The sequence below is a fragment of the Molothrus ater genome, chromosome 2 (assembly GCF_012460135.2).
Source record: "Molothrus ater isolate BHLD 08-10-18 breed brown headed cowbird chromosome 2, BPBGC_Mater_1.1, whole genome shotgun sequence".
NCBI lineage: Eukaryota > Metazoa > Chordata > Aves > Passeriformes > Icteridae > Molothrus > Molothrus ater.
In genome coordinates this window covers 26,986,267-27,008,452 of record NC_050479.2, presented here as the reverse complement: position 1 = coordinate 27,008,452, position 22,186 = coordinate 26,986,267, and the positions used below count along the sequence as shown (strand labels likewise).

General features: G+C 38.9%; 1 protein-coding gene across 1 annotated transcript in view; it reads left to right on the top strand.

Annotated features, from left to right (window-relative positions):
• RASA3 (RAS p21 protein activator 3) overlaps nt 1-22,186 on the top strand; it is a 130,063-nt gene that overhangs the window by 19,940 nt on the left and 87,937 nt on the right. The window contains exon 2 of the mRNA XM_036386801.2: nt 17,790-17,907. Within this exon, the coding sequence (XP_036242694.1) occupies nt 17,790-17,907 (118 nt within the window). The remainder of the gene's footprint in view (nt 1-17,789; nt 17,908-22,186) is intronic.

Below are 22,186 nucleotides of genomic sequence, written 5' to 3'. Positions count from 1 at the left end.
TGTTGTGCTGTCAGTGATAGGGTTGAGTGTATCCAGAGCTGATTTTAGGACCAACTCTGTTTCTAAATGTGCTAACCATCTGGCACAATTTATGTGTGTGGTTTGTTTTATGCTTGAGGGGTTTTTTTGAAGGGGGATGAACAGATATACAAACGCGTAAGTTTTCTTTTGGACCAGTTTTGCTGTACTGTAAAAGACAGTGTCTAACTGCTCTGGTTATTTACTTTCTAGTTTTTAGAAATGTTGATAGAATAGGTGGTGGAGGCTGATACCAGGCATGTTAATGGAGTAGGAGAGTAGAAGTGAGTGTATTTCTCAGCGGATCTGCAGTGGAGTTTGGAAAGTTTTCTGGATTGGCAGAGACTACTTTGTTAGCTTTTAAAAGAAATACATTCTTCTGCCAGGAAATAAAAGCTGCACCTTGTAAGTTCTTCAATGTATACCACACTTAAGTAGTCACTTCCAGGAGTCTGCCCAGAAAAATGAAGTGTTGTAGCATTGTTTTCTTCGCTACTCTAAATTTGAGACTCAGAGTCATTAGTAGATCCCAAAATGTGAGCTGGTAGTTCAAGGGTCTGTTGCATACTGCATTTCAGTGCTAAGCATTAGGAAAAAAAAGATAACCACTTAGCCTGAACTGTTCCCATAAAGTAGGTAGTCAGAAGCATAGCTTTCATTTCTGTCCAAACTTTCTCCTTTGGCTCTAAATTGGTCCCGTAGATGCTGATTGAGATTCATTGCTATCTGTCCATCAATGCTGATGTTTGGTAGGAATTTTTTCAACATGCAGTAGCTCAATAATACATGGTCTCCCTCAATGTGTGTTTAGTCTGTTACAGTTGTGTATTTATAGTTTTTTAAATTCTACTCTTAAGCATATGGAATATGCATGAAATAGAGTTGATGGGCTGCAGTTGAGCCAGACTGACACAAATAAAATCCCCTCATTATGTTCACAGAGATAATTAGTATGACTTTAAATACTTTCCTTGCTGTTTCCCACCCATGTGAATCTTGACTGAAGTTGCTAATGATTATTAAAAAGTGTACACCCCTGTTCTCCAAACCTGTAATTGCACTGTCTTGATGCTTTGCAGGTGTCTTGATGCTGTCAGGCTTTGTAGGTGTTTGACAGAGGAGATAAACAACGTTCTCAGTGTTTTTGTAGGGAATCTACAACAACAGCTATGTGTTCTACACAACATGCAGCTTTTCTGTGTAATTTGAAGTATTCTTTGTTCTGTCCTTCTTCTTGATATGTTAATTATGCTATATTGTACTAGCAAAATGACATTTGGCATCAATTTATTTTTACTATCCCATTTGGAGATGCATGAGTGGAAGACATCCTGTACAAGTGTCATGTTTTAGAGTTAATTTTTAAAATTATCTAGATCTTGTTATGTTGCCATCTGTTTTCCACTAGCTTGAAGAGGAAACAGCTGTGGTGAATAATCTCAAGACAGTATTTTTAATAAAGTCTAATAGGTCTGCTTACCTTCAGATTGCATGTGCATCACAGGGAGTGACTGTGCTGGCTAGGAGGGGAAATGTGGTTTTGCAGTAGGAGCTGTAATGAATTTGGTGAAGAAGTGATTCTGATGTGTCTCTCCATAGCTGGATTTGAATGCAGCTGGAGAGATCAGTGATAATGGGACACACTTCACTTGCTATAACCGTGCATTGTCTTGTAGAGAGGCTGTTATTGCAGCTTCTAGCCTCGAGTGCAGTGGCTGGCAGGCAGCTGTGGGGCTGACTGAACCTGCTGATTCCAGGTGGAGACTCACTGGTGGCCACACCATGCCATCTCCAGTGTGCTGAGCCAGAAGAGGCAATAGCTGTACTTGACCTCGGGGAAAGCACTGGAGATGGAGAGCCAGTGACCCCAGCTCTTCAGCTGACAGCATGGAGCTGGGTGGATTTAGAGGTAACCATTTTGGCGAAAATATTTAATTCTCTGATGGAGAATAAGGGTTACTGATGGTAAGTATGGTATGGATGCACTTGAATAGCTGATTGCCTTGTGGGCTTCTTGATTGTATTTTAGACTTCATTTTGGTAAGGAGAAAGAAACCTCATGAAAGAGATGTACAGTATAAGCTTCAATCACAGTGGTGATTCAACTGAGTAAAGGGAAGGATAAATGAAAGTAGAGTAGTTGCCTGTCAAAGAATGCCTTGGAAAAAAGTTCAAATTGGTTTATTTGAGCTCAAGCATTGCAGAGTGGCCAAGATTCTGTACTGTTTTACACAGATTGGCTTTCTTCACTTATTTCCCTTTGATTTTGATAGAAAGACTTTTTGTTAGGTTTGGAAAACTTTGCTGGATTAGTATTTTTTTTTCAAAGGGCTCATCAGTAAAAAGAGTGGAGAGGCTAACCAGCAGAGAGCACTAAGTGGTGGTCAGGGAATATAGAGTTGCATGGAGAATGATGATCAATTGAACTGGATCTTCCCATAAGTAGACTAGATTCTTTTTGTCAGAGACTTTGTTGCATTTGCTTGAGTCTTTAGATCAGTGGCATTATAGAACAACCCTATCAAGAGTAGCTGTGAAAATGAGCCTGTAGTTCAAGTGCTTGAGATTGCAGCCTCAGATCTTCCAGGAGCTGACATCCCATAAACCTGTATGAAATATGTGTCCAGTGCCATGCAGTTGCACAAGCCCTGTCCTGTTCACTCTCATTGCTGCCCCATTTCTTGCACCAAGGCAAAAGGCTGTGGTGTGGATCCATCAGGAGCCTCTACAGTACCAGAGCTAATGGCTGCACAAGAGCTGTTCTGAGCTGATGTGGTCTGTTCTGCCTGATGGGTTTGTGTGCCATGTGAACCTGTGTTTTTGCACCACGTGGGGCAAGATGGGCAGTGAGCAGTTACCTGGCTTGTGGTGGCTTCAAATTGCTGTGAAATAGGTGAGGACATTGCTGCTCCCAGCCTAAAAACCCCCCTGTAACTCTTGTCTTCTGACACAGGATGAGTGTGTTGGAGTACAGGAAAGGAAGACACTGACTTGCAATTCAGTTGAAAATAAGTTACACTTCCTTTGAGCTTTCCTACCAAACTTATGCTATTAAACAGTGTTGGTGTTTCTCTGGAGGAATATCTTATGTATGCTAAGAACATATTAGTACAGAAATCTATCTGCCTTTCAAAGGAGAGAAGCTTTGAGTGATAACTATAAGAACTCCCAAGAAATAACCAAATAGCAGTGACCTAGAATATTGTTACTTATGTAGATGTTTCCTTTAAAGACTGATATTTCTGCCTAGCTTTATAGGCAGTTTCTTTGGTTGAATAGCAAACGTGCATTTGTTTTCCTGCTTGCAGGTATACCCACTGCCTCACTTCTGAATTTATAATGCAAGTTTATTAATTTCAGAACAAGTTAGAGCTGGAAATAAGAAACAACTAGTTTCTTTTGCAGAAACCCCTACAAGTCAAAAATCTTCAGTATAGGAAAGATCTGCTTTGACTGCACATCTTTTGAAATAATTAACATTCCGATTCACAAATGGTTCATCTTGGGAAGATGAGAAGAAAGTGTCTTCTTTGGATCCCTTAAGTCCATAGCTGGTAGCAGCATGGTTATGCTGTGGTTATGGCATGGTTATTTCAGATGTAATGGTGCTGGAGTATGCAGAGGTGAACTTTGCCTTAGTGGGAACTGTTGTTGGGCTTATCTCTGTGTTACTCTGGGCTTCTGTTGTGTGTAGGTACCCTCTCTCCGCTTGGGAGTTCTTCTGCCCTTCTGTTTTGGTATGGAATACCTCAGGCAGTTTCCCATGAAGAGTGTCTTTCCTATCCAAGTAATCTGTCACAAGGCATTTTTCTGCCAGGTTGCTTTGCAACAGTTATATTACCTTTTTCCTGCCTAAATTAGTGTTCTTTCTATAGTAAAGCCCTTGGGGGCCATTTTTTTTCTCTGTATGGATGTGACAGCACTGCTGGAATTCCACACTGCTAACAGTGAGGTATTTCCTCTCCTGCTTACTGGGAGCTGTTTGTCTTACCTGCTTGTTAAAAGGACCAGGTGCTTTGTCTACTCCAGCTCTGTGTTAGTAAATTCTGCTTTGTGTTTGATTTCCCCCCCTTGTGCTGTTATGACAGCAGACAAGAGGCTTCCCAGACCAAGGTGTTGATTTTGACATACTGCACAGGAGAACCCTTTGGTGTAAGGCAGGTGGGTCAGGCTGGGATGGCTTTGCTGGCCCTCAGATGCAGCTTTTGCAATCTCTCATGCAGTTGCATTAGCAAATACTGTAATCCATTGCTCCCATGCAGCCTCATCTGAGGGGTCTGAAGTTGCATTTTGCTTATGAAGTACTGAGAGGGATGGAGTTTGACCATGGAAGTTTGCTGTGACTTGCTATGGACAATAACAGATGGAGTCTGCAGCAGAAGCAGGATGGAATCCAGGTGTTCAACCAAAAGAGCCAACTTCTTGCATATGGATGGAACCTTCCTCCACAGAGCAGCTCTGCTGTGTGGTATTGCTTTGTAAAAATAAATGGGCCACTTTTGAAACCACCTGAAATGTGCAAGGGGTTAACTGAGGCAGAATGAATGACTTTCCATTCTTGGGTGATCTCTGCAAAGAAGCATTAGTTTGTTTTGGTAGCCAAATCTCTGGCATATTCATCCCCATCCTACAGCATTAAAAGTTGTGACTACAGCATGCCCATGGATTTGTGTCCATCTAGTCTATGTAACTTGTGTTCTACCCTAAAAGGTAAAAAAAGGGAATATTTTTATCCAACAAATAGTCCTTGGATGGGCATGTCTGTTTATGTGCTTTAACTTTTGCATCTGGTTATTGTAAATGTCTGTGAAGAACTTCCTTACAGTCTGTTAAAGTGTGTGATATAATCCAGAAATCAACTTCATTTTACCCTTGATTATCAGAAGCATTCCCTGACTCCAGTCTCGTGTTCTTTTGCAAGCTATGAATTTACACAGGGGTTTGAGAAGATTATTTCAAGACATCTTGATATTGCACATGTATAGTTTGGCCTTTAGGTACCTATTGACACTGGCTGCATGTGATAACACAGCTTCATGTGACCCTCAATAAATATGAAAGGATTTATTGCTTTCTATTTTTTGAGTTTGAGATAAAACTAGTACATGCTGTATCAGCAAGAAAAACATGATTTTCTCACTTCTGTTGGGCTCTGAAAAAGATAACTGTAAGTTGATGTGTGTGGGTAGGGTACATTATCACTTTTTGCCTGCTTGATGTGTTCTGTAAAGTGCTGATGACAGAGTTAACCAAGGTTTTGTGTATTTTGGGTTTTTGATGACTGAGTAGTTGCACCACATAACTGTGATTCAAAACTGTGAGTTTAAGTTTACTTAAATGTCTGTTGTCCTTTTTGGTTGTTGGGCTGAAGAATAAGCTTGGTTGCAGTGCTCCAGCTGTGTGTCATGAAAGCAAGCCACTGTCACCAACTAGCTGTGTTGGCTCAAAGACTCTGCAGTCGGATCTTGGTTAGATTTGGCAAAGTTTTCAAAATAAGACTTCTAAATTAAGATTAACACTACATTTCAGGATATCTTTTGTATTGCATTTTGTTTAGGAATGCTGTGCCTTTATGCTTCCATCCTGTCAAATATCCTTTACCTGCCCTTCTCTTTTTAAAGCTTAATCCTCCCTTATCATATATGAATATTTGTGTAGGCTTCAGCATTTTAAGAAAGAATGTCTTCTTTGTTGGTGCAGCTCTCATTACTGCTGGACCTCTGCTACTGAGGCAAAGTCAGAGCAGGTGTATGCTGTGTTGGACAGAATGATGAAACTGAAGATGTATATAACAATAAAACTTTGTGAATGTGTTTTGGAGTGGTTGCCAGATACTCCTCTTATTCCTGTTTTTGAATTCCTTCTGCATTGACAAATTATTTCTGCTTTTTCACTAGTAATAAGTATGCAAAATATTTAACACTTCATGAATACTTCACAATTAGTGTGACTTTACCCTATTTTCTGCAGCTGATATGACTAACTGGTAAACTGAAACCAGAAGACTGAAAGAAAACCAACATCAAATGAGTTTCATTATATTAACACTTTGCATAATTTAGAAAAGGAAAGTAGGTCACTTTCCATTTTTAATACCCACTTTATACTTTGCATAAAAACCCAACAGGATTGCAGACAGTTCATGAAAAGTTATACATTTCCCTGTAAATACAAATTTGAATAATATGAATGTTTGTGGAAATTGCAAGGGAATATTGTAATTTTGGCTCAGATGTTTCTTCAGAATCTTGACTTCTTATATCAAGTGATGTGTTTTTAGAGCACAGAGCTACACAAACTTCTCAAGTCTGTATTTTTGATCATTGCTTGTAAATAAATGACTGTATTCAGATTCTTGCTTGTTTTTCTGCAGTGTTGTGCCTGTGTTATCTATACTCAGTGCTGAGAGTGAAGAAGTAAATGTGTTTTCTCTTCCCATAATTACTGAAGTTGGAATATCAAGCATTTGGTTTTTATCACATTGCCTGCACAATGAGTCATGCTTTCTTCGTTAGGTCTGTTCCTCAGGCCAGGATTCATGTGATGTTCCCCTTCTCTGGGCAATCAGATTAGTCACTGTTTGAAATCCTGTGTAAAAAAATAAATGGTACCACAGGTTGTTGCCTGCTCACCCGTTGCATGGTCTCCCACTGCTTGCAGTTTGGGTTCAGCAGCATCATTATATTGAAAAATATATTATAGTCATGGTAACTGACACATTATTGGAGTCCCACTGAAATTTGTCTACTAAATTTGGGATTCACAGTAACTAGCAAAGAATTGTCTATAAGGCAGGTGAATTTTAAATAATTCAGTGTGCTGAAATACATCTTCTTTAAACTTGGCTTCTTTCATTATACTGTTAAGAACAAAAACAACACTGCAAGTGTAGTAGTAGCTTGAACTTTATGAAACCTATAGATTTATAAAAGCAATGGCAATAACAAAAATTGCTAACACAGATGGCATACTGTCATGGTACCTGAATCAGACTTTAGTATTTGTGGCAGCTGAGATTTAATGGAGGTTTTGAACAACTTTAGGACAGTAGCAGTTTCTAATCCCTGCTATGTAATATACTGTTATGAAGGCTCTTGAAGTTCTTTATGTTGGTACTAGAAGATTTTAGGGGTGATGGTTCATTGTGGGAAGTAGCAGTTTGAAAGACAAATTAATGTCAAAAATGTGTGGTGGCCAGATCAGAAGTAGGAAGAGAGAGGGGAAAATATATACAGTGGGTTGTAAGCACATAACCCAGATGTTGCTGTTAGCTGGCAAATTCCATATCTAGTCAATGAACAACGAATTATGATTCAGAAAACGTGTTATGCTCATGGCCCAAATACTCTTACATAGGAGTCTGTCAGTAGTAGATTTTAAGGCAGGCACCTAAATTGTGCAAAGTATTGCATCTTATGACTGTGGCCAGAAGCAATGTCTGGTTTGTGCCTTGAGAGCAAATTAGGGTTATGATGTGGTAAAGAACTGGAAGTTGCTGAAATAAATGGTTATAAACTCTGTCATAGTTTATAGATGAAAGCCTGAATAGAAGGAAAGATGAATTAATGTTCCACATTAGAGTTTGATTCTGGTTCTTATGAACAGCATCTTTTTTCATGTTGTAAGTTGTTAACATGGTTTTTTTTGACAGGAAAATGCTCATGAAGTAGGTGGAGGTGCAGACCAGTGTGGGAGAAAATGAGATTCTATAGAAATCCAAATAGTGGTGTTTTGGGGTTTTTTTGTGAAGGTTTTTTTGTGGTGGTCTTGTTTTTTTCACCAATTTCCAGCTGATTCTCACAGGTATCAGACACTCACAATTGTTACAAATACTAGTTCACATTGTTAGTTTTCCTTTCATTCTGCTTGAGACAGATTCCTGTGGTGACTAAAGAGATATGCTAAAATTCAGCTTTGGGTGAATTTTGTGGGTGTGGATGAGCAGCTCATAGGGAATACCCATCTTCAAAAAACATTGCCTGATTTGGCAAATACTCAGCCTCTAGATGATTAACTACAACCAAAATTTAATTTTGAGTCTTGCTCTTATTCCTATGAGAATATCCACTGGAATAGAACAGACCTGTGTTGCTGTGAAGTTTGTTTAATCCTGCTGCATTGGCTTCCCCTGGAAGACAACATACCTGTGTATTTTGGCAGTTACTTTGTGCAGAGATGAGTATCTTGGGTCTTATGTACTGGGAGATGAGGACCTGATCCTGTGACTGCAGATGAAGCCTGAACAAGTAAATGCTTAGGTATTTGTGCATGTGAACTTCATTTCCATGAGAGATTCTTCCCCCAGCTGCCTGGGATACTGGGAAATTGGATGGGGGAATACTTGTTTGTTTTTCTACAGTTAATTTTTCTCAGTGCTGGTCAAGCAAATTCCTTATACTGCTCTAGATTTGTGGGTAGACCCTTACAGCTTGTTTTAAAAATAATCTCATACACTCTTAGCTTGTAATTTGAAAACTTTCCAAGACTTAAGGCAGTGGTAGCTACAATTGTCATTTCCTCCCTATACTTAAGTCTGTTTGACTTCATCTTTATTTTCTAAGTGAAAATTTTATTTCAGCAAGGAGCCAGGAATCCCGTGCTGATGAGATTTCTGAAAAAGCAGACACTTGTTTAGTAAGCCCGTTGACACGGTAAATGGAATGTTTAGAATCTTGGATGATGATGATGATGGTCCAGGTCTGTCAGTGCATGGATGTTCTGGAAGTAGCCACTTCTAGACATTCTTGGGCCAAGCTGTGTGGTGGCTGTAGTTAAGGCAGTGTGGCTTCAGAGCAGAGGCAATAGCTACCACCAAACCTCAGAGCAGAGGCATGTTGTCCTCTTGCTTTCTGTGAAGAAATCAATGGGTTTGTAGATCAGTGGCAGTGTATCCTTCCATCTGTTGACTTAAGAGTTCAGCTGCACAGCACTGCAAGCTGGCAAGTGGTTGCTTTGATAGTCAAGCTCAAATGCTCTTAGGCCCCTTAAGATGTTGAACGGGGAGATACCATTGGTTTTGCTTGATTAATGGATCTGTGAGCTAGCAACAAGAAATCAGCATAATTTATGTAAATTCTTGTGTATTGTTGTCATGCATCTGTGCAATACGAGCTAATCAACAATGAAATACATTTTTTTAAGTCACCTATAATCATATCAGGCACCAACCTTAGTAATGTCCAAGTGAAATTTATTTTTGTTTTACTCTACTGGAAAAAGTGTTATGCAAATAAAGCCCAGTAACTAAAGTAAAACAAATACTGTGGATGGGTTTGATAATGCTGAGAGCTGAGTTTGTAACATAGCATTTGTCAGCCACCTAAGACTATGGCTAGAAAGGTATGATTTCCCTTTTTCATTCAAAACCCATTGATAAGCATGTAGACTGAGAACTGGTTATGATCACACTTCTCTTAAAGGGTTTCCTAGGAAAGTACCTATTTTCACTGTTCTTGAAGAAAGACTCAAGTAAAGCAAGTTGAGGAGATATCAATACCTTGTTCTCCCCTTATGAAGATTAATTTTGTAATAGGAAGAGTGTTTTGAATGTGGAAGAAGACACTCTTTTCTCAATTAATTCCTAAATCTTAGATGGTTTTCAAGATTGCCTTGAACTTCTGTGCTCAAAATCCCCCAGTTTCTCAATAGCCAGGTTTTATTTTGGTTTGAACACTGTGGAGCTAGAGGACCAAACTGAACCTGATCTAAACTTGATCCCCTGAGACTCTGCTTGGTGAAGATGTTTCTAAATATGTAATTCTAAAGCAAGAGCTATTGTGGACAGCAGAATCATTGGAGGGAACAGTTACAGTTTCTTAACAGGCCCAGTAAAGCCTTTGGCTGTTCAGCAATTATTCCTTTTGCTTTTAATCTAAGCAAAATGTGGCCTTTGGCAGATTTGTACTTTTCATGTTACTCTACTCTAAAAATTTTTGGTGTTGCTTGTTGTGATAGAAGTGTTTAGTGTCCTGGAAGAGGGAGGGCATCACTCCTTTCTCATTGCTTGTATTTTGTTGGCTTTTTCCACAGTCGCTGTTGCTTTTTGATCTACAATTTAAAAGATGGGATGTACGTAAATAAAAATTGTCCTTTTTAAAAAATTTTTGTGATATGACTTTTAGTTTTGTCTGTGAATAATATAAATGAAAGTAAAAATACTTATTTCCACAGACATTTCTTTTTGCTTATGCTGATGTTTTTGAGAACAGTACTTTCGTTCCTTAGCAGTGAGTAGGTTCCTTACTCCAGAGCAACAGTCTTAAAGTGTGCTAAAGTACAGAGGCTCTCAGAAGGGAACACTTGTTGGATTTTGTTGTTTGATATTGTAAATCACTTGCTTGTATTTCCTGTGTTGTACAGTTTTTTTTTAAATAACGAAAATTGCTCGCTGTTTGCTCAGTGCAGCTCCATGATGGAATAGTCTGTTTAAAGTTACTTCCTCTCAGCTACTCTGCCCCTCCTGCAGCCCGAATCTCTCCCTAATGGCCTCCCACAACAGATGTTCAGTGACTTAAACTTTGCTGAGAGAAGGTCTTTCATAACTTAGGAAGCTGATTTTCATTTTTAAAAAATAACTACCACCAAACCAAGCAACTCCCCCTCCCAAATGCCCCACCTCGGAACAAAACCAAAAAACCTACCGAGAACTGCACAAGCCACAATCTGAAACAAGGGCACAATTCCAAGGCTACAGAACAGCCTGTAGCCAGTCCCTGCAGTTCCTAAACTGTAGGAAAAAACCTCACAAGTCTCTATCAAATGCAGCTAGGAGTTGCATGAGATGTGTTGAAGCAAATTACCATCTTCAAAACACAAGCTGGATTGAAAAAAAAATATGTGTGGAACTTTGTGTCAACACAGATAGTCCAGCTAATTCATAATTTTTTCTGCAGAAATATGAAAAAAAATCACATCAGAGCAACTAATGCTTCCCACAGAATGCTACAGGAAAACTGAATTTAAATGTGAACTCCTTGAGAACACCTTTTTCCTGGCAGTATTCTACTTTAAAATAGTAGGATAACTTCGAAGTATCCTTTTACACAGAATAGCTTCAGTCTTGTTAAAAAGCAGCTGGACTGTGTATTTTTTATTTTGTGGGATTAAGTTACTATTCTAAGGGGATCTTTAGAGAAACATGATGCCTGCTGTTGACCACAATATTGGCAAGTAGCGTGCAACAAGTTATTAAAGAGTTGAGGAGAATTATGCTTCTCTTGTACAAATGAAAATCTTAATTTTGCAGGCAGCTCTCATGAAACTTGCTTTATAGGCATCTTTCCTCTCAGCCCTGGGATTTGATTAACAGCCCTGGTGCTGTAAGCACTTAAGTACTTAAGATCATGACAAGATCTTTTGAGCCTTCTCTCTGTTCATTCTTCTTACAAGAAAAGTAAGACTGTCAGCCTGCAGCTTCTCATTGCTCTCCAGTGAAAATATCCTCAGCTGCTTGTGTTACACCCAGAAAAATAAAGCAAGATATGTGGACAGTTTTTTGGACTTTCAGGGCTGCAAAAGGAGAACTGGAATGTCTGATCACATGTGTATAGGAAAAAGGGAATTTGGCTACTTGCCATTGTGAGTGATGGGTCTGAGTGTGTTCACCATGCAGGCTGTGGCTGATGAGGCTTAGCAATTGTTACAGTGGTCAGAAAGGCCTGTTTGCTGTGCCAGAGCAGGCTCCAGGTCAGAGAAGGATCTGTAGGAAGGTTCCTAACTAGTATAAGTTTAATCATGTGAGGGGGAAAGGAGGAAGTACAGCACTATGGCTCGGGGTGTACTGGTGAGGTTGGCTGTGCGGGTGGGATGCCAATGTTCCTGCCACTAGGCTGTGAATAGAGATATCAGCTGGTGCTGGTCTTCAGTTTCATGCCAGAAGATTCGGGGTTGATGCTCTTTCCCTGAAGCCAGAAGGGTTTCCACACGATACTCTTGTCTAAAAAGTTGTAATTAATGTAGTGTGCTTTCCTGTGGTATCTGGGCCATGGTATGGAGCTGCTCAAGGGGTGTTGCTAATGCCTGGTCTCCAGTGGTGTTTGGTTGGGGAAATGCCATCCCTGATAACGTGATGACCATTTCACGTGGAAAGAGGCTGGCAGGCAAGGGCTTTTAGATTAAGAACAGGTCATCTAAAAATCTCATTTTCCAGATGATCAAAATCTCTTCACAGATGGCTATTTTTGACCTGGTTTAGAAATCTAATGCAATGTGTCCCCTCCATGAAAGGAAAGTGCTGTGTATGTGTGTGCATATAAATGCCAGTGGTCAAGGCAAAGAGAGATTGTTGGACAAGTAGCATTACTGGCCACATCTGTTTTAAAAGAAATCATTCTTTTTAATATATTGATTTCCTTTTTAGATATATTATTTTTGTGTTTTGCTTATTTTTGGGCTTTGAGAATGATACACAGATGTGGTGAGAAAGGAACATTTTTGACACTTGGCATGTATTGCTTAGAAAGTGTTTGTTGTTTTGATTTTACTGCAGAAGTACAAAGGAGCACTAAGCTACTTACATAGCTCCATAGTTGTATGCTCGGTACACTGGTTCTTGGAACTTCACTTTTAAATTTATTTATTTTATTGCTATTTTCTATTTGGACTGACAAAAATTAATTCAAACTCTCTTTTCTGAGAGGTACACACAGTGTATCTACATACAGGAATTATATACAAATGTAACCATCTATTCTGTTTTCAACCATTACATTAATGTCATATAATTATCACATTAGCTGTTCAGTAACAAAGTTGGTTTCTAATCTGGATGAAAGTTTTTCAACTGTGACCATTTCAATAATAAATGAGATTATTTTCTCAATATATTCTTCCTGAGGCATTGTAGTCATATCCCTCCCTTAGTCCCCATCTCATCTGCAAAAAAGATGATCTTCTATGTGCAAGACAATGAACTACTTTCTCAGCATTCAACATAAATGCAACTGTTTCTGTTCAGTTTAAATTTAATGCATAGACACTAAATCCTAGCTATTCCTGTGTCTGTTAATCAACATTGAGTATTATATTTCTGTTTCAAGCAAAATTAAGTATTAATTAGAAACTTGTTGTCATCTTGATATTTTACATATATGCTGAATTTTGTGCATGAGTAGCTTTTTAAGCATAAATTGCGGTAATCAGAGGTCTGGGTGTACATACATTTTCCTTTTTCTGTTTTTGCTTGATCTGTGAGTGTTCAAGCAATAATGCTTTTTCAGAAGAAAGAAAACTTGAAAGGAATGCTTGAGATAATTTTTCAAGATTTCCAGCATCTCTATTGAGATAGCTTAAATGAGAACAGGAGAAGCTTTTCATTCTTGACATACATTGCTGCTCTGTTTTTGTTCTTGAAATGCTTCCCTGCAAGCTTCTTTGGAGGGTGTTTTCCTGAATATAGTAGAAACAAAGTGGATTGTTGTGGGTTTGGATACGATGCCCTTTTCAGATTTTAGGTATTTTGTTTCTGTACTTAAGTCTTTCAGCATTCTCCCTGAAGTCAAATGCTCTGGTATTGAAAGTTCAGTTGCTTTTATTTGATTTATTTTTTGGAGGTAGGTTTCTGTTTGCTTGTTTGTTTTCTGGAACAGTTTGAGAAATGGCTCTCTCATGCCATCATGGTCAAATCTATTGCAGCTAGAAAACAGCAAGCTAAATTTGTTAATGCATTACAAAATCTTCCTTAATGCATTCAGATTGGCAGATGTGTGCTGGTGACCCAATATTTGGCAGCGCAAGAGCAGGAAATTTGTTGCAAAAGGTACATATAATATGTGGCTGCCATGTAGTCTTTGCTTTTCAGAAAGTTGCATTTGGGGAAATATATATCAGAAACAAAGATGACACAATGGCAAGTATCTAAATTCAATTTAAAATACTAGATGCTTAAAAAAATTCAAGTGGGAAAACATTAAGGAAATGTATGCTTATATTTATTCCTAGAATAATTTTCCAAGTTTTTTTAGCTCTTACCAGTTATGCTCCCAGTGCCCTTCCTTGCCATATGTGTAAGAGAGCCCTTTAAACTTGCTTTCCTTTGGTTGCTGGTGTTTTAGCAGGGCAGGAATATGCAACATTGGGAAGAACAAGGAAGATAAATACAATTTTGAGTTTTTTCTTCGTCTTCCAGCTTGTTGCATTCCCTGTGCCTGGCCCAAGCTAAGCTATCTGCTGTGGTAGTCTATTTTTGAACTGTAGCAACCTTGTAGTAATTCTATGAGGAGAATGGGGAGAAGATAGCAAGCCAGTGACATATTCAGAATTGTACAGTCTTTTTTTAAGACTTGTCTAAAATACCAATGTTAACTTTTCCACAGCTGAAATCAGCTTTGCTAGGTTTAAGTACTTAGTGCTAAATTGAGTTCGGCACACAGTTAAATTAGGACCATGTACATTGGAAGTGCAGGGATAGGGGGATAGGCTATTGCAAACTTGAACAGATTATTCTGCTGCTGTAGCTTCAAATGGAAGCCTTATGCTCCAAAACAAAGTGCCTGTGTAGTCTAAATTGTCAGGGTCTTAGACATCTTAAGAAACATTCCATTTCTTCTTGGTGGAAGTGGAAAACTGAAGGTTTTAAAGGCGAGTGTGTTGACCTTTCATCTGCAAACCCTCTCCAAGTTCTCCTCTGTACAGGTACTTTACACGTATGAAGAAGGGAGGAAAAAACATGGGAGTTGGCTTTTGAAAATGCAATTGATGAAGATGTCTCTTCTGCACAAATAGGTTATGTGATTAAATTCTTGCCCAAAATAAATGATCTCATCAGCTCTGTTTTTGGAGAAAGTGGAAATAGTGCATGACTATATAATGTATTAAGGACTTTCTTTTTTTTCATTTTGCTCGTAGCAAATGCAAAAAAATACTGATCGGATTGTTCAGCTTCATTGTAGATGGCAAAACAGTGCCACAGAGGGAACTTTTTTGTCTTGGAGAAATCTAAAGAGCAACTGAAGCTCTAACAGAGTGCATTTGTTGACTTAAAATGTCTGGCTAGAGAGCTGAGTCTTTAGCTGTGCTTGAAAGCTTGATAAATTTTTCTTTCTCAACTGCTCAGTGCTGGAGGAATCTAAACAGCCATTGGCCAGTGTTGGGAAGAAGCAGTATTTTTTTTTTTTGTAAGCTACTCAAGTCAGTAACATGATTAATATATTGGGTTGATCAATTAATCCCTTGTTCTAGTCTCCATGGTTTTCCAGGGTCTTTTTCATTTTGAAGAAAGAAATTACTGTAAAATGTCTTCTCCCTCTATCTTCCCTCTGTGCACTTTCTACCATTGTGACGGTGGTGACCTTTAATTTGCTGTACAGACTATGCAGGCATCCATTTTCCAGTGATGCTAAATGGTGTCTTCCTTTACACTGCAGTTAGGTTTCAATATTGTGGGCTTTCCTATTGTAAGTCTTTTATGAAAAAAAAGAACTGAGTTCTCAAAATGTGGTTCTTAGAGTACTTGACATAACTATTACCTTTAAGTGCTTAAGTGAATATTGTGCACGTGAAAAAATAATGGAAATCAAGATGAAAAATAGAGATTTGGTTTCATGTGATGCATTAATCTTGAAGTAGAAAGTGGAAGAGTGAAGAAAAAGGGAAGCTTGTCTTACTGTTTTGGTTTGATTTTGAGCTTGAAAATGTTGTGTCTTTCTCTTGGAAGAAGTGTGAGAACAGTGTGCCAGCCCTGGAGGAAGACTTCCTTATCAGTCTGCTATTGAAACACTTCCTGTTGACACTGTCTCTTTGGGGAACTGTACCCTGTTATCCAGGAAAGAGGCTGGTCTCATGTGACTCTAAAGGAGAAAAATTCACAGGAATTTGCTTGCTTGGGCAGAGAAGACAGACTTGGAGGCCTCAGTCTGTGTGAGAATAGGGCATTTGATTTGTAACTTGCTTGAACTCAGACTAACAAGAATAAAACTTGGAGGTTTAGTGTGGCAGGACAGACTTCAGTGCAGACTGAGCAAGCCATCAATAATCCTCAGTATATTTTTGTCTAGAGCTGCTGCAGTTGACCTATTGCTAACACTTCAGCTTAGTTTAACACCACATTGAGCATGCCAGCAGATGTTCCAGTCACACCTTCAAATTACAGTGGAGACAGCTTTTTTTAATCCAGTGTCTCACAACTCTGAAGGAAGTGGGAAGAATGCTATCAAGTTGTATCAGCTGAGCTGAGAGAACAAACTTATTTAGAAGAACTCTGAAGCAAGGATTTAGTGTCTGAAGCAACAGTTTCTAGTCCCTTTTTAGTGCCTCTATATATGCTTCATGATTAGCTTTAGAAAACATATGCACCTACCCATATACAAACCATTTTTGAGAAATGTGGTTGTGTGATGTTTCCAAGGGCATGCCATGGGTCAGTTAGCAAAAGTGTGTGAACAGTGTGCCAGAAGGAGATCATAGGCAAGAAGATTGGAGTCCTGTGTCATTTTATGCCTTTCCTTAATAGCTGAGGGTGCAGGTTGGCTCAGCATTTCCTTGCTATGCATCTTCAGTGTTTACAGGCACATGCATGAGATTGCTGTGGAAAAATCTGCCAAAAGGAACAAGTATGTCTTTGCTGAAGGCAGAGTTGAAAAAAACAAGGTGATTCTGTTATTAGTATGAAGCTATTTGGGAGCCAGAGGCTGAGAAACAATGTGTCTAGGAAAGTGCACTTAAACTGAGCTGCAAGGGTTGGATAAAGTTATATTTGTTACCATCGTTTAGAGCTTCCTTCTGTACTGGCAAACAAGCCTGTGTTCCCTTGGTCTGTGCAGTTTTTGTCTTACTCCTTATATTTTTACCAGGACAGAATGACCTAGTACCCATGCTATGTACAATAATCTCCAGCTACTGGAAGAGTGACAGTAAATAAGACCATGTGCATTGCTGACTTACATTTCGGTCTGAGTTTTGTCTTTAGAGTTAAATCACTCCTCCACATAGTGATACACACTTTAGCAAAATGATGAGGGCCTTGTCCAGTTTCCTGTTGGAGAGTTTTGATTTTTATCAGTCAGCCAAGGAAGTTTAGTGCTTGGCTTTGGTTGTTAATGAATATGTAAAGTGGAAAACTGTGATTTTTGCTCTTGTTTCATACACTTGGGTTTGCTAGTCTCTTGGTTAGCCTGAGTTCCTCAGTCCTGTCCTTTTTGTTGCTGTTAATTATAGTATTTACTTCTTGCTGTAGTTTTGAAACAAATGTTTATTGTGAAGAATATTCATGACTTGCATGGTACCTTTGTGCAGGGGCCTTAGGCAGCTTCACAAGTGCTAATTATCCCATCAGAGTGCTTTGAAGTCCAGCTTGTGATCTAAGACTGTTGGCTGTAACTAAAGTGACTGTTTTCCATCTCCACATCCGTGGTGAGTGGTGGAGCTGTGATCTGCACAGCTCATTTGCTGTGTTCTGGTAATGACTTCAGGATAAAATCAGTGGGCTGTGTTGAAAAGCTTGGTTGCTCCATTGTGTGGTGTTCTTGGTATCTTAGGGGAACATTAATCAAAACCTAAAGATTGTATGGAAGGAGATAGTCTGCATCCAAATACATGTGGATAAATTGGATGGAATGGACTTTTGAGTTCTTAGCTGAGCTCTAAACCTGAACAGGACCTGCTGCATTGAAAACAGGAGACTGCTGCAAAATTTAATAGAGACTTCACATTTGAGAAGGAAAATGTAATACTTTTGTTTAGCTATGTTGCTGACCCTGCAGTAGTTGACAGATGACTAATTTAGGGATAACATTTTAATATGTAATCTTTCTGGTTTTTTTCTTTCTTGTCTTTAGGTGAAGCCAAAAATCTTCCTACATATCCGGGGCCAAACAAGATGAGGGATTGCTACTGTACTGTAAACCTGGACCAGGAGGAGGTTTTCAGGACCAAAATAGTGGAGAAGTCATTATGGTAACACATACATATATAAATGTTCTGTTGACTCTTCTTATCTGCTAACTAGGTTTGTTTAATATTCCAAAGATACTTTCTTGAGGGGAGACGAGAGGATGAATAGGATTCTTCCTCTAGTTTTAAAAACACTAGTGGTAAAAACAGTAATGTCATGATAGTGACCTGTATTTAAAGGAAAAAAATGCCTTCACCAAGGCAATCCATATTAATTTTTTCCCTAACAATGTACCACCAGTGCTTCTTTCTTTCTTGCAATAGTTGTTTTGTATTTCCCTAAGCTTTTAAAATCTCAATTTAGAAAAGGTTCACTAAACTCCATTTTGCATCTTTCTAGGCTTAGAATTTTGCATTGGTCTGGCTGCCCTAGGGAATTGAGTTAAGAATTTTATTTTTTTTCCTGTCACGAGGCTGTAACTGAAAGAAGAGGTCTGAACATAAGATGCCTGTCTGATTATCTTGGACATTTCCTATGAGATTGCAGAGGTCAAATGTAGAATGAAACAGAATGAAAAGCATGTAGCAAAAGTTAAAATGCTTTCTTCTGGAAATCCTTAGACATAAAAAATAAAGGGAACTAGGCTGGGCATGTATGTATATTCTGGCAAGCCAGGCTTTTTTTTGAGTGGAAAGGAAAGAAGCAGCAAGGAGCAATCAAGTTCATAACTTCTGTCTTAGGAGATAACTCTCACCCTTTTCTCAATTTGAGTAATAAGTTAGGAATTTGCTATTTGTCTTGTTATTGCAAACAATGAACTTCAGGAAGTATCTCTAGACCTCACTCCCAGCTACTCAGAAGTACCTGACACATTCAGGAATGTGAGGGGGATTTATTCCTGTAAGTCTCTTTAATTGTTCTTTCACACAAATTTTTGTGATCTTTAAGCCTTTTTGTTTTTGAGTGATGATGCTAATGCTCTTTTCTTTGTAGTATACAAACCAAAAATTGCTCTGTATGCCTTCCTCTTCACCCCTATAGTTGACATGTAGTGTCCCTAAATAAATATCCCTGAATCAGTTGGTTTTTTTTAACTGATTTTGTGAATCATATACATTTTGTTGTTATTGTTGTTTTGGGGATTTTAAATTTTTTTTTTCTGGATGATCATTAGTGCTTCACAGGGAAATGGAAGATAGGAAGTGAGGATGTGTGAGAATAGTTGATATAATTTCCTTGAACTAATCCAAGCATTTTTCTATTGAAAAAATAAACTCTTGGTAATAAAAATAAGCAACAAATGTAATTCCTTCACTGGGAAAAGTTGCATCTGTTTTTAGATTGTCTTATAAAGATGGAGAGGTACATGAGGCTGTGCAAAATTGCAAGGTTTCTAGTTTCCTGACAGGACTAAGTTAATTCTGTTAATTGAGGCAAATTCAGGGGAGAACTGAGCAATAATCAGAGGTCTGGAGAACATAACTGGTGAGGAAAGATTGAAATATTGGAATTATTTATCCTAGAGAAGAGGGATGAGAGTAGCCATAAATATGTAGATAAAAAAATAAACAAAACCAAAAAAACACCCAAACAACTCCCCCCCACCAAAACAAAAATTTAAGAGGGGGGGAACTGGCCTGTGTGTCCAGTGTGGATATTGCAAGTAATAATGAACTCAAATTGCATTGGGGAAGGAAGTTGAGGTTAAGGTTAACTGTGAAGAAAAATCTTTGCTAAAGGTTCTGAAGCACTGGAGTGGATTTTGTTTGTTTTTATGTTTATTGCTGAATGCTTTTAATAGGTTCTATATGATCACCCTCAACTAAACAATAGGGATCTTCCAGCTTTGAAACAGTGGTGGGACCAGATGACCTCTCAAAATCCCATTATGAACCTATTTTCTTTGATCTAAGACTTGACTAAAATGGTCTCCTTCATCATTGTTTCTTCTCCTAGTCAGTGGGAGCCTGCCTTCTCCCTGTGTGAGCTTCTGTTCTCAAATACTATTTTTGAAAAACTTGCTGCTTTACAGTCTCTGAATATCCACTTATAGACATTCATATCAACTCAGTTTTGCATTTAGCCCTGTCTTTGTTTTTTGGGGCCATAAAAGAAAAGCAGACAAAAATCCCAAATACATGAGTGGTAATCCTGGGATGTCTTCCCAGTCCATGGGTAGGAATTGCTTTTACTTCATGAGGCACACTCAAACAGCTACTCTATCTTTCATGACTGTGTTTACATTTTTTAAAACAAATGCATACATAGACTCCTAGAAGATGGTTTTCAAATGATACCAGACCCTACTGCAGTTGCCCATTGTTTTTTAGAGGATTCTGGGATGAGGAGCCCGTCATGCTGTTCCATTCTTTAATGCTTGTCTGCAGATGGATTTAACCCATTGAGTGAGTTATTGGGCAGGTGGGGCTCATGTGCCCTATGGGCCATGGAATTTCTGTGCAGCAGAGAAATTCCTGCTCTCATGTCTGGTGCTCCTTTGGCAGGCACTTGCCAGCCTAATCATGAATTGTGTTGGTCTGTTTTTCTGAGGTATTGCAGTGATACACAAGTGTTTGGGAACAGGGATGTGAAGCTGGGCCAATGCTTGGCTAAATTAATCGAGTCCTCCCTGAAACACTGCATGGCTGGGTGATACAGCTTGACACAGTTCTCTACAGTTTGAAGGAGAGATCACTGGCTCTGGTCTGTTGTTCATACCTGGTTTCTACTTCCTGTCACTTCATGTCTGGCACAGGACTGGCTTGCTATAAAGTTTTAAGTATTTCTTGTATTTTTACTAAAGCTGATAACTCCCTCATCTTCCAGTAAGCTCAAAAAATTACTTGTATGTAGTCTATAGAAAACAAGATATTTTGTGTGAAAATCTGAATTAGGAGTCTTTCATATGCAGCCCTAGCCCTACTGATTCTGGAATGATGTCTTCTTGTTCAGATTTATCCTGGAGAAGCCCATCTTTTGCAGCATTTCTGAATGTTTTTTTCCTTCACCTGCATGAAAAGGCTTGTAATTGAGACAATGTCTTGTGTAGTTAGGAATTACAGTTCCCCCCCCCCCCCATTTTTCTCAGTTGAGCTTCTTTAGGCATCTACTAGGTATTGCATGAATCTATATTTTTCCATGCAGGCCTGCTCCTGGTGTAAAGCTTAAATAGAACTGGCAGATGGAAAAAAGGAAGCAGTTATCTCTCCTTCCCAGAGGGACTTGGATGAATGTCCAATTCTGGCTTGCTTTGAATATCTGTTAGAGAACCTTCAGACTCTGACTCATCCTCTCCTGTTTTATGCTGGGACAGTGTAAGAAGTTGCCTCCCTGAGCTTTGTCCTAATCTTCTGCAACGTATTTTCTTTTTTTATTAGTCTGTGGCAGAGGCATGAGATGACAGCTGAGAGCAGTAACCTTTTAAATCAACAATGCATGAATCATTCAGAACTCAAAAGAATTGAACCAGCACATCCTGTTGTCCAGTCAAGTGCCCTTACCAGTGCTCTGAAGAGAATATCTATGAGCTTGATGCCCTTTATCTAAATATGCGTCTCAAAAACTGAGAGGAGCCAGCATGGTGAATCTTGCCTCCTCTGTTCAGCAGTCGGGTGAGGCTCATAAATTACAACATAACTTAAATCATTCCTGCCATCCAGCCTCTTGGCTGCTGTTAAACTGGATGGTGGGCACTGCTGCCTTGTGCTGGAAGATTTTGAGGGCTGCTGCAATAAACTTAGTAGTGTCTGACTGAAACAAGTCAAGGGTTGGTTACCACTGGGGCAGGCCTTCCTATAAAACCACAGAGCAACATGAAAGTGCTGTTTATATGGGGAGTTCAGAATCATCCCACTTCTCTGGGGGTGTTTGGGCAAGAATAGTGAATATGTGAATTGGTCAGACCAAGAAATCCAGGTTCTCAGGGAGAGAATCTTGAGCTCTTCAAGCAGCACTGTTTTTGTAAACTTGGCACAAGCTTTTGCTAAATTCTAAGAAGGTCACATGCAAGTCATAAGATATGAGGGAGAGGTCAGTTAGAGCCAGGATTTAATATGCTTCTCTGTTTTGTATTTGTCATTCAATATTTATATTACCGTCATCTACAAAGACACTGAGTAGATTTGGATCCATTCCATATAACCTAGCAAAGATGTACGTGAAGGGACTCGTGTATTTTATGTCCTAAGGAGCATGTTAGAATGACTGTGGTTTTTAAAATGCAGAGCTCTACAAATTTTTTTTTAGTTCTGAGCTGCAAGTAAACAGCCTGACAAGAATTTCGCCTATTAATTTCCTTTGCTCAATAAACCACTTATCTTCCCCATTAGTAGCTTTCCCTAC